A 16,807-nucleotide genomic window follows, 5' to 3' on the forward strand; every position below is an offset into this window, starting at 1 on the left:
CAATCTCCCACGTGTGCCCAGAAAATGACTACTGCGCAGGCCCTGGGTGAATGAATTTCGTTTTGCCTCCAAACAACAATCTCCTGCCCCTAAACTCCTCAACTAGCTTGGTCTTCCCTTGGAGCCACTATACAAAATTTCTCCTCGCAAATATTACCCGGAAGATCGCTGGAATGAGTAGTACGTGGTCCTCTACTACGTCCTCTTGGAGTACGAATTGGCTGAGAGAAAGGTTGTACGATGTGCTTTGAACTCCTTCAATATCCCCTCCAAATTGGCACAAACTTACCTCCCTAGGGTGGCACTCATAGTCCACTGAAAGAAGGGTGAGCTCTCCCCTTGGAAAGCTTTGCGCTGAACAACACTGTGACCTGGCTAAGTAGCTCGAGCAACAAGAGAAATGTATGATTGACAAAAGACCCCAAAAGTTGCTAAGCTCCTTCTATTTATAATTTTTGAGTTGCCTTCCCATGTGGGCCCCTCCATCAAGCATTTTGACCCCCTTCCTTGGCAAATCAAATTCCCTTCTAAGGTAATGTGTATTTCAAGTGGGTGTGGCCCCCATGTCCCACCAACAAAAATGATTTTTGGCCTCCCTTTTCCTAAGTCTTAGCCCAAAATTTCGTGGGTCCCATAGTAAACAAAATTGCCAAAATTGTGATAATAAACTCAAGGAAAATTATTCTAGGAAGGGACATTACAGTCCTCCCCTCCCAAATGTTGCCTGTCCCCAAGCAACTTCAGTGTTGGATGCTCAAGCATGTGTTCACCTTCCCAAGTGGCATCCTCATCTGGTAAGTTCCTCCAACGTACTAAGTACTCTCTGACGGTTCTTCTCCTCAATTTCCTTTCTCTAGTCTCCAAAATGGCTTCCGACTCTAAAACTAGACGCCCCTCATCATCTAGTAGAGGTAACTCTGTCGCTGCTGTCACCTACGGTCCCAACACCTTTTTGAGGCATGAGATATGAAGACATTGTGGATCTTTCTCCCTGGTGGAAGTTCCCGCTCATAGGCCACCTCTCCAACTCTCTTGATCACCCGATACGACCCATAGAAACGGGGCTATAGCTTCTCGGCCCCCTTCTGTTTCATTGTGGACTGACGATATGGCTACAACGACAAGAAAACTAAGTCCCCCTCCTCAAACTGCCTCTCAATCCTATGCCTGTCTGTGTACACCTTCTGCCGATTTTGTGCCATCAGTAAATTATCCTTGAGAGCCTTGAGGATATCTTGGCTCTCTTGAATCCCATCTTTGGCCTTTGGGGCCTGACTGTCTCCAAAAACAATGTCAACAAAAGATAAATCATCATAACAATACAAGGCTCAAAAAGATGACATACCAATGGACATGTGGTGGGTGGTGTTGTCTGGTCACTAATGCCCTCTGCTATCTGGTCACGTAATTCCGTAGATAGCCCTCCAACCATTTGTTGACCCTCTCAGTTTGATCGTCCATCAGTGGATGGTAGCTAGTGTTGGGGGTGAGCTCAGTGCCCACTAACCTAAAAAGCTCTTGCCAGAATGCCCCCATGAAACGACTATCTCAGTCATTGGCTATGTTCTTGGAAAGACCATGCAAGCAAAAGACCTCCCTGAAAAACAACTCTGCCACCTATGACGCTGAGTACCAGGATGGGATGGCATAGAAATGTGCATATTTGGTCAACCGATCCACCACCACATAGATACAATCTCTGCCCTGCACCATAGGGAGCCCCGTGATAAAATCCATGGAGATGCTTTCCCATTTCCCCTCAGGGATGGGAAGTGGCTGCGATAACCCCTAAGTCTGACACGTTAGAAATCCCTACTCCATTATCTAGTTTATTTCACCTATTTGTATATTCCATTAACAAGTTACTTATACATATAAATACTGAAAATAAACACAAATGCAACCTTAACTCATATACAGATCAACAACTAAAGTACTAGACAAACACACAAGGGACACCGTTATTTTTGGACAATCGTCCCCGGAAAAAAACCAATGCGGAAAAACTAGTGCAGCAGTTATGAGGATTTTATTATTATGCAGATTTCTTCAGTACAACTAGGGTGCCAAACTGGCTCACCCAACAGAGATTGTTACACGACAGTAATACCTCTTCTCGGAGACAGATATTCAGCTAGTTTGCCCCATGAAAATCCTTCCGGCACTTCTCCTAGGCTCTGCGTCAGCCCTGCTAGCCTTAGCGTAGCTCGTAAACCCACTGTGTCAGCCTTCTGCCTCTCCGCGTCAACTCTCTGGCCTTCTGCGTCACTCACGCAGGCCCCTCAGCCTCTGTGCAGTCTCTAGTTGCCTCTGTGTGGCTCCTGCTGCCTCTGCGTAGCTCTGGCTACCTCTGTGTTAGCCTCTTCAGTCACTACGCTGACCCTCTGGCACTATCTCTGCCTCTCTGCTATGTACTCATTGCCCCTCACTGCAACAGATCACTTGCTCGAATTTTCTCAGCAAAGCCCGCTCCAGAAAATCGAACTGATTGATTAATCTTGGTGTGTCTCCAACTGACTCTTAAGCCTCCTCTTATACTTTTCCTGTTGAGTCTTCAACGACCGAGATTAAGTCTCTAATCAACGGCTAAGAGTAGATTTGGCTTGATCCATGTCATTTAGAACATTCTCACCAAGTTTTATATTAATACCCATTAATATTTTAATTTTCCTAAGTTTAGACTTAGGAACTCCAATAAAAATATTAATTATTTTAATATCTCTATTACTGGGTGGAATTCCCCAAACCATTTCTGGGTCTTGGAGATCTCATGTGCTTTAGCTTGTCCACCAATTTTCATGGCTAGAGCATATCCGATGCTACCACAATCAACACTCCCTCTTAGCGAGGAATGTGCTCTAGTAATGATCCACCACTGAACATCACACTGATCCTTCCGCACCGGTACCTGTGCTGATCCTTGGCCTGCTGCCCAACATCCACTGCACTGCTGCCCATGGCTCTGCTACTGCCACTGCTACATATGTACTACATATCCCTCTCAACATGCTGCCCATGCTGCCCATAGCACTGCCACTGCTAACTGCTGCACTGCAACTCAGTGAATGAGATGTAAGTAACTGATCTACCCAAATTTTGACATCCTTGTCAGTTCGGAAACCTCCTGATGTTGAAGCTACCTCTGCTGCTATTCTGTGCTCCCTCTGCTGTCTCTGCATTGCTGCAGCCTGCAACCACCTCTGTGCCTCTCACACTACTGCAACCACCTCTGTGCCTCTCGCACTGCTACAACCACCTCTATGCCTCTCGCACTGCTGCAACCCCCACTGCGTTGATACAGACCTCTGCACTCTAGCACTGCCTTGTTGCTCCATCGCATCTTGCTTCTACCAACATCCGTCATCCTGCTATTGTTATTCGGGGCTCCCGTAGCCGGATATGATCCAAGAGTTTGGGTACCTCAAGGATCCTGCCCCTCATCTTCTATAGTCCTCCTGACTACAACTCGATGTCTCCACACCTCTTCTCCAGAGGTGCATGAGCGCACTCATGGCACAATCGTCATCAGTCTTGACTTCTTTCTCCGCCTTAGCCGGAGCTGCCTTGGAGTTAGAAGCCTGTCCCTTTTTCTCCTTTCTGGGACATTGGGTTGCATAATGACCCAGCTCCCCGCAATGGAAGCACTTCACCTTGGAGATATCCTTCTTCCTCCTCTTTCCCTACTATCCCATAGATGCCAGAGCTGCACCCTCCTCCTCCTCTTTCTTGATTGGACCTCCTTTGCTGCTTCTCCCTGGTTTGGTCAATCGTCTGATCTCTTCTTGGCGAAGTGCTGTCCACATCTCTTCCCATCATGGAAGAGTAGCTCTGCCCAAAATGCCTTGGACAAATATCTCCTGCTCCTCAGACAATGCATTCAGGGCGGTTTTCACCATGAACTCCTGATCTGGTGTGGCCCCTATGGAAGTAAATTGGTCCCGAATCTCCTGCAATCTGAGGAGGTATAGATCTATCTACTCCCCCTTCTGCATCTGATACGACTGCAGCTGATTCTCTAATAGCATCTTCCGCTGAACGGAAGTGCCCTGATACAATGTCGTCAAAGTATCTCACATCTCCTTTGTCGTGTTCTTTTCGGCAATATGTGGTACGACATGATCCTTGATCCCATAAAGGATTATGCACTTTGCCCTTGCCATTGCATCCTCATACTTCTCATTATCAGTTGGGTCTACTGGGATAGCCACGGTTCTCAAGGCGAAGCCCTTGATGCGATGTCTATCCAGGACTGACAAGATCCTGGTCTTCCAGATGGCAAAGTTGGAAGCCCCATCCAACCTCTCTTGATTCGTTAGTTCGTTCACTGCCATCTCCACTCCTCTTCTGGACTCCCTCTGAGATACGACTTCCCTCCTGGAAATCTCCCTTGAAGTCCTGATTTCCCTGCTGGAAATCATCCTGCCAAATGTCGAATCGCTCCTTTCCAATCCTCTTTGCAACTGCAACTCGGATCTGATTTTCTTGGCTAGAAATCCGTCAAGGCAGTGACTCCCTCTACCTTGGTTCTGTCCCGTTAGGTACTGTTTTGCTCCGACAGAAACAACACCCCACTAGCTCCACAATTAGCGCATAGCTCCCTAGGCCCTGACAACTGAAGAAACTGAGCCTTCCTGCTTTGTGCAATCCCGACAAAGGCTGAATCACTCCTATGGCCAACTGCGTCAAGCCTACCTGGCTGAGTAGGATGACGTGGCTCTTCGTGAGCCTCTTCTGCCTCTCTCTACCTCTGCACTGGCCTTCTCTCTGGCTCGAAATGATGACGCAGGCCGTCTGTGTCACTCCTTTGTTGCCTTCTGCTTAGGAGCAACTCTGTCTCTCGGGACAACTACTATTGCTACAAATTTCCAATATCTGCTGGTGCCTTCAGTTCTCTGTGATCTGCAACGCTCTGATACCATGTTGAAATTTCTAAGTCTGACACATTAGAAATCCCTACTGCATTATCTGGTTTATTTCACCTACTTGCTTATTCCATTAACAAGTTATTTATACATATAAATACTGAAAATAAACACAAATGTAGTCTTAACTCATATAGATCAACAACTCAAATACTAGACAAACACACAAGAGACACCGTTATTTTTGGACAATCGTCCTCGGAAAAAACCAATGCAGGAAAACCGGTGCAACAGTTTTGAAGGTTTTATTATTATGCACATTTCTTGAGTACAACTAGGGTGCCGAACTGGCTCACCCAACAGAGGTTGTTACACGGCAGTAATACCTCTTCTCGGAGACAGATATTTAGCTAGTCTGCCCCACGAAAATCCTTCCAGCGCTTCTCTTAGGCTCTGCGTCAACCCTGCTAGTGTCAACGTAGCTCCTAAACCCTTTGCATTAGCCTTGTGCCTCTTTGCGTCAGCTCTCTGGCCTTCTCCGTCACCCACGCAGGCCCCTCAGCTTCTGCACAGTCTCTAGCTGCCTTTGCGTGGCTCCTGCTGCCTCTGCGTTAGCCTCTTCAATCACCGCGTTGGCCGTCTGGCACTATCCCTGCTTCTCTGCTATGTACTCATTGCACCTCGTTGCAACAGATCACTTGTTCGGATTTTCTCCGTAGACCCCGCTCCATAAAATCGAACTAACTGATCAATCTTGGTGTGTCTCCAACTGACCCTCAAGCCTCCTCTTATACTTTTCTTGTTGAGTCTTCAATCGCCGAGATCAAGTCTCTAATCAACAACTAAGATTAGATTTGGCTTGATCCATGTCATTTAGAACATTCTCACCAAGTTTTATGTTAATACCCATTAATACTTTAATTTTCCTAAGTTTAGACTTAGTAACTCCATTAAAAATATTAATTATTTTAATATCTCTCTAACCAGGTGGAATTTCCCCAAACCATTTATGGGTCTTGGAGATCTCATGTGCTTTAGCCTCTCCACCAATTTTCATGGCTAGAGCACATCCAATGCTACCAAAAATCAACATATTACATATTTGTGACATGTTTGACGAAATACTTGTCATGGCTAGTAGGGGTCCAGTTTAGACCTTGTCCTTGTTTTTTCAAATGCATCATTGTTATGTTGTGTAAACTAATTTCCGAAAGTGTCATTAAGTTCTAGGCAGTGACCTGGGCTTTGGGCCTCAAAAAGTGGCTCAGATCCTAGAGACGCAGGCACAATACTGGGCAGAAAATTCCCTGGACGCATCCATACCCATGCTGTGGGAGCGTATGGAGCCTCCTGGATGCATGCTTGCCCATATCATGGGAACGTCCGGGGGTTTAATGGTCTAAAAACTCAGTAAGACCCAGGGGCTGGTTACCTGAGTGGTTGGGATGGTTCCTGGGAGTCTTGTTGTTGATGTGAAAGGTTTGTATTGTGTGTTTCCGTCGGTTCCACTTTCTTAAGGTGACTTAGGAGGTCGAATCATATCATAGTAACTTCTTGTCACATGTTTACCCCAGTTGGCCGGTTACTTGGGTAGATGTGGGAGGAGGGTGTTACATGATAGTTGCAGAGACTAGTAGCAGTCAGATGCTGGGGAACGCAGTGCAGAGTTGGCACAGTGCAAAGTCAGCAGCAATGTAAATTCTTCAGTGATAGAGCAGATACTATTAGCAGTCAGAGACTCGGGTGAGAGACTCAGAGATGCATTATGCTGATCACAATTGATTCAGTCTTTTAGATGCTTTTTAGTTGCAGTTGCAGCAACAACAGATGAGAAAGAGTTGTAGTGCAGATGCTGTGTTGGCAGAGTTCAACAGGGTCAGCAGCAGCACAGATGCAGCGTATATCAGAGTTGCACAGTCGCTGGTGGGCAGTATGGCCAGACATCTGACTCTCTCTCCGACAACTAACTGCTGCTACTCTGCAAATCGATCTACTCAGAAATCGAACCTCTCAAGTGTGTTCTCGATTACCACATTGACCTCCTCTTATAATCCTCTGTTGGAGCACCAACGACCAAGATTAAAACATAATCGTTGGCTAGGATCATCTCTGGATCGATCCGTGTGCGTTTCTAGATGATTCTCGCCTTGACTTAATTAATATTGATTAATTAACCATATTCCCTAAGTTTAAACTTAGGAAATATTTAAAAAATGGTTAATAATCTAATTAAGTCATTTCTAAGCAGAATTTCCAAAAGCGATTTTTGGGTTCTGGAGATCACATATATTTTAGCCTCTCCACAAAATTTCAAGGCTAGAACGCATCCGATGCTACAAAAACTAACAGTAACCTTGTCTTTCAAACCTTGCCATAAATAATTTGAGACTATACTAGCCAATGCTTCTCTTCTGTCGAAAGGAACATAAAGATGATCTAATAACTAGGAAATTCAGTCTTTGCAATCTTAAGTAGATCCAATCTAGAGAGATTGCAAAAACGAAAGTGAGCATGGCTCTATGATGGGTAATAAATTTTATCATTTTCTTCCCTTCTTGTAAATTCACCAATCCATTAATAATCATGGTCCCTCATCTTCATAAAATCATGCATCAATAAGTTGAACGTGTGAGCCAAACTGCATATTTATGCTTCAAGAACTCAATTACATCCTTACCCTGCCTAAGGAAAATCAAAATTATCCATCAATCTTTGACCTTTTATGTTATTCACAAACATTTACATAAGACTTGAAACAAATCTGTTTTATTCTTATTCTTGTGTGAATTTATTAATATTTTCACCAAGTAGTACATTATTATAATTTAGATTACATGTTATACATTAGCTTAAAATGTGCATTAGTCCAAAAGCAGCTACGCACACAAAGAGTTCATCATTACTGTAATTAAGATTACATCTTACTCATTAGCTTCAAATATTTGCATCGACATAAAGCATCTGCATACGCATGAATAGCTCATCATTTTTCATGGATACACAAATAGTGTGCTACCTTGCAAAGATGCGGTTATTAGAAAACTGGGATAAACTTGGATTGCCACCAATTTAGTATTTTTGTTTGCGGTGATAAATTTGTACCATGCACATTTATGTGATGCTGAACAGATAGATAGTGCTTCCAATGGTAGAAAACGCTTTAATTTCTTATCTGTCTTTTAGGTCATTATTCTATGGGATTGCTAATAATTAATATCTGTTCTTTTCTGTTTAAAGGAGGACCTACATCTGAATCAGGTGCAGCATTGAATTTGAGCATCCAATATTGGACAAGCAGAGGGTGGGCTTTTGCTGACGTCAACTATGGAGGAAGCTCTGGTGCGTTCTCCTTCTCTTTGCTTGGTTATTAAAATGTCTTATTAGATAAATAGTCTTTTAGTTGACTAGTTATTTATCATCATAGTACACATGTTTTATAGCATGCCCACCAATGCATGTGCATTTATACACATTCCAAGGCCTTTAGGTTTTCACTTGTCGGCAATAACCCCTGGAAATTTTGTTACATATAGTTGAACATTAAAATATATAATAAGCATAAAGAAATAAATTTTGGATCAGTTATTGGATAATCATTTTCCATTTAATTTCCCCGCACGTCATTATACAATAAACCTTGATCAGGCATGGTAAGATTTCTGCCTCGTTTTAATCCCTGGATAAGCCAATTTTATTATAATTGGAGAGTGTTAACTTGAGCAACAATAGGTTGGATGGTCTTGGATCTACAAGTAGTACCCAGCATTGGCATTGATGTCCCTTAACAATTGAGGTAGATGGCAGAGGTAATTTAGACCTGTAGTTGTTTGATTTAGCATAATATTATATGGACTGTAGAGAACATTACTAACCTTGATGTTTATGCATTTTGTTGATGTTAATGCATTTTGTTTTAGATATATATCAAACATAGGTACACTTTTCTTGGAATGTTAAGTGTTTCAAATTTATTTAACAAAAAAAATAAACCCCCCTGAAGTATAAAGTTTAGAAAAATCTGATGTTGACCTGCTTTTTGAACTTTTAATTCCAGTTATATTTTAGAAATTGTTTTAAATTTTTCTCTTAGCAAATTCATGACTTCAATTTGTAAAACTATTCCTTGCATTGCATCTCTTTACACCAAACTTGGATAGCTCCAAATACTTTATTTGTCACCTTTGGATTGGTATCATGCTCCAATACCACATAGGAATTTAGTTGGGTACTACTACCCACCAAAAGTGGGTGACCCCATATGAGGATTTTTCTCCTAGATTTGTCTTCCGCTGACAACCAACAACCCCTCACAACCACCAGTGTAGCCGATATATTGTGCCATTTGATCTCTGCTCCCTGAGCCAATCATATGTCCCCTCGCCCATCTGCTGAGAGTGTATGTTTGAAGGTGGGCCATCCAATCCTAAAGGTATGTTTTTCATTGTGCAATCAGGTGCTTATGCTTGTTTTTCCTTGGGCACTTTGGGCATAGATTATTTGGCGACTTGGAAGAAGGAAGGGTTCTGACTATAGCTTTGTTCCCTCACCTTAAATGGGGGGTTAATCCTCAATCCTACTTCTGTGGGATCTCCCCTATTGGTCTATGGCTTCAGGAAGGACACTACTTGGGAAAACCCGATTTTGGTAGCGCGGCCCTGTTTTCTCATTCCACGTTTTTCACTCATTTGCACATTACAAGCCGTATTCCATCAACTTCCCTCTCTAGGTCCACAAGGCTTTGGTAAACCCCTTGCCCTTGTCCACGTGTTTGGGTCGGGCCTAGAAATGTTGCCCCAGAGGTTGATGCAGTGAAAAAAAAAGAAAAAGTTAAAAGCATGTCATGGTCACAAGCAATAAAATAAAACAAAAGAATATATAAAATGGAAAAGATGGTTGGGACATTATATTAGCACGTGGGCAAAAGCCAAACGTGAGCTTTACCCCTTTATTATGGCCATCACCATGGTTCCTAGGACCCCATGAGTGACCCCACATCACTAAAGAACCCATGCACGTCCCAACCCCTAGTGGGCGATGAACTGCTCCACCTTAAGGGGGTAATAACTGCTTATATCATACACAACATGTTCTCGTTTCCTAGAGTCCTGAGCAGTAATACAAAGAAAAAAAAGGCAAACGGAAAATGAAGAAGGGTGGAAAAACAAAGGTCAGGGTAACTCATGTACCACAATTGCTCCCTCCTACATTTATACACCTAAATATCTTAAAATTTCTAAATAGAAATCCAACTGCAGTGATTAATATTATTTCTTCTACTTATTATCTCAGAAATAAGTTATTCACAGTGTTCTTATGGCAAATATTGAAATATATTCTACTGCAACCTTCACAATTAAAATATTGCAGAAAGTAAACATAAAGAAAAACACTAGCACAAATACAATCACAATGATAGTTATTTTTGGACAATCGTCCCCGGAAAAACCCAATGTGGGAAAATCGGTGCAATAGATGAGGGTTCTTTATTATTCTTCAGCAAAATCTCATGTACAAGTTACAAGCAACAAAACAAAAATGAGAAAATTTACAGACGCTTCCTGACAAATCTCTGATCTAGGAGAAGTACTCCTCTTCCCTCTGAGTCCTTTTGTGTCAATTTTCCATGCTGGCCCAGCGTCAAACTGCCCATGCAGTCCCAGCATCAACTTTCCTTTGCGCTACCTCTTTCTGTATCAACCTGCTTCTGCGCTGTCTCTCCTTGCTCCACGTTTTCTTGCCTTGCACTCTCGAAAGATGCTAGTGCTGTAATATTCCTAATTAGCCATGGCTAATTGGAATATTCGATTTTGTCCAAATTTTGCCTTCTATAGTTATTTGTAAATAAAAAAGTGAGGAAGGGGGACATAACTGACTTTTAGAATAAAAGGTCACTTCCTAGTAGCACAATGTTGTGACTAAAAGGGGAGCCAAGGGGGCCAAAGGGGGACACAGAAATGGAGCCCACACAGACACATGGAGGGACTACGCAGGAGGGAAGACACACGTGGCAAGAGGGGAATTACGCAGGAGGAGGTGAGCCTTGGGATTGAGAGAGGTAAAGGCTATAAATGAGAGAGGAGCTCCCTCATTTTGGATCATTCTGGTATGAGCATTTGTGATAGTCATTTATACTTGGAGCATGCTGGCTATTTAGCTAGTCTGCAGCACTGTTTAGTGCATTGAGTGTCTCCGTTTGGAGATCTCACCCTTAGCCCCAGGGGACTTCGAGTGCTTGCTCGGGCAAGGTATTCCCATTGGCATTTCAGCAATAGTTTCATCAGCCTTTTTGCAGCAGTAGTGGCAGCGTTTTGGAGGATTGCGCAACACTAGGAGAGGGACGCAGTTTTGAAGGACTGCGCAGTACTATGAGAGGGACGCAGCTCTAGGTTGAGGGTTTGCAGGAGGTTTGGTGCTGAGAGATAGAGTAGGGGATCAGCCCTTGCATATTGGGGAGTTTTGGCAGGGGTTTCAAGTAGGTTTGTAGAGTATCTCATTCAGTGGCAGCGCAGAGCAAGTGAGGAGCTGCGCAGAACCCCAAGGGGGTGATTTTCGGGGGTCGACCATTCCACGAGAGCTTTTTGGGTTTTTCTGGGTTTCTTGAGTGGAGTCCGATTCCAGAGTTTCAGCCTTTTCTGAGGAGGGGAGCAGCCCCAAATCCTCATTTGATTTCTAGCAGTAGCAACAGCATAGCAGTTTCCCAGCAGCTTGGATGCAGATCAGAGAGGCGCCATTCTTTCGCTATTCTGAGTGCATTTCTTCACTTGCCTAGTGCAAGTAGAGGTGCCATCTTCCTGATCACCCCCTGTACTCATTTTGTTACTCAGTATAATAAAATGGCTTAGCATTCTCTCTGCATTTCTTGTGTATTTGCTTATGGTTTATTTGATATATATCATATCATTGTTATTTGTATCTCTTTGAGCATTCTCAACTATTATACCACTTGTGTGTTTCTATTATACTCTTAGACAGAGTCTGGAAAGGGCCAGGTAGCCTCCGGATCTCGTCCTCTTTTTAGAGGCAACATATCTGGTAAATGCCCTCCCAGACCATCTCTGGTTGGAGTTTGCTTGTGTTTGAGGTATATTGCTAATAAGGGATATTACAGTGGTATCAGAGCATAGATCTGGCTCAGCCTGTGGAGCTAGCAATCTATGACACCGGGGGAAAAACCCTATATCTGTTACAGAGGATGGAGATACAGAGACTCTGGGCGTAGGTTGGAGAACACTTACGGAGAGGGAGACTGTGTTCTGGTAGTAGACGCAGAACAGGAGGAGCCTGTAGTAGATGCAGAGCAGAGGGAGCTTGTGGTGGACGCAGAGCAAGGGGCTCCAATGGCGGATGATGACGGGAAGAGATTTGCAGATATGCTCCTCAAATTAGTGCAGGATCTGTCGAGACAGATTGAGGTGATGGGGCAGAGATTCACGGCAGTAGAGGCCAGATAGCGTGAGAGTCCACGGGTTTTCCAGGTTGGTGAGGGATCGGGCACATCCCACCATTTGCCAGAGCAGCGTGATACTGCGCAACAGGTGGCCTCACATGCCCCTAGACGCTCTACCATGTCCACTTTCTTGGAAGCAGACATGGGGGCCATAGCCCAGCAGGAGGCAGAGCCCGGACATATGGGCGATTATTTTGTAGAGTACCAAGCTTATGGGCAGGAGTTCAGGGACGCCCTCTCATTCAGAGATTTTGTTCAGCTCCAGCGGGATAGCAGACCCCGCGACCATCACAGAGGGTACCGGCATTACCATGATGGTGACACCCACCATGTAGCGAGTAGATTCCACTTGCCTATGTTTGATGGTTCATCAAACAGTTCGGCAAAGTCTTGGGTGGAGAAGTTGGACATTTACTTCTATCTTAACCAGATGTCGGAGACAGAGGCCATCAAGGTGGCAACATTGAATTTGGATGGTGAGGCCCAGGATTGGTGGTTTCATGGGATGGTTACACTCGGGCACTCTACAGTGACGACATATGCTAAGTTTACCAGGAGATTGATGGAGCGATTTGACCGGAGGGATCCAGAGCAACATTTTGTTGAGTTGACAAGGCTCAAACAGACAGGGAGCCCAGAGACCTACATTGCAGATTTCTTGAGGGTCTCCGTGATGGTGCCAGACCTATCCACGGCGCAGAGGGTCTATATGTATGTTGAGGGGCTAGCAGAGCCGCTTCGGGGTCTAATCCGATCCACTAGGCCAGCCACACTCCAGGATGCTATCAGTAGGACCCAGGACTTACAGGATGTCTTACCCCGGACCCGGACACCTTACCCCCAGAGACAGACTTTCCAGTCTAAGGAGAAGGATGTGAGGATTCCATCTCCAAAGGGGAATCCAGGACGAGTACAACTTGACGATGATGCCAGAAGGGAGCTGAAGAAGAAGTGGTTGTGCTTCACATGTCAGTAGCCATGGGCATCGGGACATAGATGTGCTGCTGGTAAAGCACATTTTATTGAGGTCTTCTCTGAGAGCAGTGGAGAAGAGGATGACAAGGATGATGGGGAGGCAGGAGATAGCCATGCCATACAGGGACCTTTACCACCTCCACCACCAGCAGCAGGAGGTGCATCTTTTGCACCCACCGGAGGGGCCCTTGCAGCATTGCGAGGAGTTCCCAAGTATCTGACGCTACGCGTACGAGGGACAGTACGTGGCCAGTGGGTATCAGTTCTGGTTGACAGTGGGGCGACCCACAACTTCATCGATGCACAGATGGTTGAGCGGAGAGGTATACAGACAAAGAGCTTCGATGGGTTTTCAGTCTTGGTCCCAGGAGATCAGACCATGACGTGTGCTCATTATGTTCTAGAGCTTTCAGTGACGATGGACACCTACATATTGACTGATCACTTTTTCGTGGTCAATATTCCAAACACCAACATGATATTGGGTGTTCAGTGGCTTATCACTCTAGGGAAGGTCATGACGGATTGGAAGACCTTAGAGATGGAGTGGGATGATGAGAAGACAGGGAGACATGAGAAGATACAGGGACATCACACATATCCACCTCAGATTGTTTCGGCTCATCGGATGGAGGTAGTCTTCCGGAAGGGAGACATAGAGTGGGCAGTGGAGCTGCGTGCATCAGAGGCAGGGAGTACAAGGCAGTCGATACATCTAGAGATACAGTCCATCCTTGATCGGTATGCCATAGTGTTTGGGGAGATTCCACCAGGACAGCCACCGGATCGGGGGTTTGAGCACACCATCGAGCTAGAGCAGGGCATACAGGCAGTGATCACCACCCCCTATAGGCACCCCAAGGCCTATCGGGATGAGATTGAGAGGGCTATCCAGGAGTTGCTGGCTCTTGGGCACATTCGACCGAGCACGAGTCTTTTTGCTTCTTTTGTGGTGTTGGTAAAAAAGAAGGAAGGTATGCTGAGGATGTGCATTGACTACAGGGCCCTGAACAAGAAGACCCTGAAGAATAGGTACCCCATACCCAGGATCGATGAGTTGATGGACGAATTGAGAGGGGCACGTTTCTTCTCAAAGATTGATTTGAGATCGGGGTATCATCAGATTCACGTGAGGGAGCAGGACATTCCCAAGACCGCTTTCAGGGGTCACTATGGGCACTTTGAGTTCTTGGTTATGCCTTTTGGGCTAACCAACGCCCCAGCTACATTTCAGTCCTGCATGAATCACATCTTCCGTAGTCACTTGAGGAAGTTTGTGTTGGTATTCTTCGATGATATTCTCATTTACAGCAGGACTTGGGAGGAGCATCTCCAGCACATTGAGACAGTATTGCGTATCTTACAGGAGCAGCAGTTCTATGCCAAACTCTCCAAGTGTGAGTTTGGATTGACGGAGATGTTATATCTGGGACACATCATAGGGGTGGACGGAGTGAGAGTCCACGAGGAGAAGATCAGGGCCATCAGAGAATGGCCAGAGCCGAGAAACGTGACGGAACTTCGAGGATTCATTGGCATTTGTATGTACTACCGGAAGTTCGTCAAAGGTTTCTCACAGCTTGCTGCACCCTTGACAGACTTGACGAGGAAGGGGGCATTCAGTTGGTCGGATACAGCGCAGCGAGCCTTTGACATGCTCAATGAGGTTATGAGCAGTTGCCCAGTGCTTGCATTGCCAGATTTTACGCAGCCATTTGTCTTGGAGTGTGATGCATCAGGAGAGGGGATCGACGCAGTATTGATGCAGGGAGGTCACCCTATAGCCTTTGAGAGCCGGAAGCTCCTTCCGCACGAGAGGTTGTATTCTATATATGACAAGGAGATGCTGGCCATCATGCATGCATTGGCTAAGTACCGACAGTATTTGGTGGGCAACAGGTTCAGGGTGAGGACTGATCACAACAGCCTCAAGTTCTTTTTGGAGCAGAAGCAGTTACAGGAGAGGCAATAGAAGTGGATTAGTAAGATCCAAGCATATGACTTTGACATTGAGTATGTCAAGGGTAAGAACAACGTGGTAGCAGATGCCCTTTCACGTAGACCAGCCACGTTGTCTCTTATGAGCTTGGATACAGATTGGAGGGCTCGACTCTTAGTAGAGTACTCCAAGGACAGGTTTGCATGTGAGATTCTGGACGGGCAGGTGGCAGATGACAGGTACAGGGTGATCGATGAGATCATCTATTACAGGGATCGGATCTTCTTGACTGAGGGGTCTTAGCTCAAGAAGAAGATACTCTAGGCATCACATGACTCACCATTGGCAGGCCATCAGGGGTTTACCAAAACCTACAGGGCCATTAGAGAGAGGTTCTCATGGAAGGGCCTCAAGGAGGACGTACTCCAGCATGTCAGGGAGTGCGATGTTTGCCAGAGGAACAAGGGGGAGATGAGCCATCCCGCGGGACTATTGCAGCCTCTTCCCATTCCGGAGGGGAAATGGGAGAGTATTTCGATGGACTTCATCACAGGGTTGCCCATGGTACAGGGCAAGGATTGTATCTTTGTCGTCGTTGATCGGCTGACGAAGTACACACATTTCTTTGCCATATCCGCACATTATACAGCAGCACAGGTGGCTGAGCTGTTCTTCAGGGAGATCTTCAGGCTACATGGTCTTCCTAAGACCATCGTCAGTGATAGGAATAGCTGTTTTATAGGCGGGTTTTGGCAGGAGATTTTCCAATTGGTGGGGACGGAGTTGACACCGAGTACCAGTTATCACCCATAGACGGATGGGTAGACAGAGATAGTTAACAAGTGGCTGGAGGGCTACTTGCGTAACTATGTAAGCAGGCAGCAGCGAGCATGGCTGAGGTGGCTGCATATGGAGGAGTACTGCTATAATACTTCACATCACATGTCCATTGGTATGTCACCATTCTATGCCTTGTATGGGTATCATCCTTTATCTTTTGTTGACGTGATGTTTGGTGATAGCAGGGCTCCTAGAGCCAAGATTTGGATCCAAGAGAGTTAGCATATCCTCCGAGCTCTCAAGGATAACATGGCTACAATGCAGAATTAGCAGAAGTTGTATGCCGACAGGGGTCGGGTGGAGAGGCAGTTCGAGGTAGGGGACATGGTCTACCTATGATTGCAGCCATATCGACAGTCGTCAGTGAAGCAGAAGGGGGCTGAGAAGCTCAAGCCCCGCTTTTATGGGCCATACAGGGTGATACGCAGGATTGGACAGGTTGCATATGAGTTGGAGGTGCCCCACAGCAGCAAGATTCATAACATTTTTCATGTATCATGCTTGAAAAGGCATTGGGGCAGCAGGTGACGGTGACAGATGAGCTACCACCCATAGATGATGAGGGGCATTTGGTATTGTAGCCAGAGGCTATCATTGATACCAGGGAGAGGTAGCTGCGGAGCAGGACGGTCCGGGAATTCTTGGTGAGATGGAAGAATTTGCCAGATGAGGATGCCACTTGGGAGAGTGAGAAGATCTTATAGCATCCATCACTTCAGTTGCTTGAGGACAAGCAACATTTTT

The 16,807-nt window shown here is 45.4% G+C and overlaps 1 protein-coding gene across 3 annotated transcripts in view; it reads left to right on the top strand.

Moving 5' to 3' along the window:
• Window positions 1-16,807, top strand: part of LOC149262973 (peptidase uncH-like) — a 414,879-nt gene that overhangs the window by 167,632 nt on the left and 230,440 nt on the right. For all 3 annotated transcript variants that reach the window (XM_089425545.1, XM_089425540.1, XM_089425535.1), the window contains exon 12: window positions 8,100-8,201. In XM_089425545.1, the coding sequence (XP_089281671.1) occupies window positions 8,100-8,201 (102 nt within the window). The remainder of the gene's footprint in view (window positions 1-8,099; window positions 8,202-16,807) is intronic.

This window comes from Pinus tabuliformis, chromosome 6 (genome assembly GCF_031772625.1).
Source record: "Pinus tabuliformis cultivar Carrire ecotype Pingquan chromosome 6, CPIR1, whole genome shotgun sequence".
Classification (NCBI taxonomy): Eukaryota; Viridiplantae; Streptophyta; class Pinopsida; order Pinales; family Pinaceae; genus Pinus; species Pinus tabuliformis.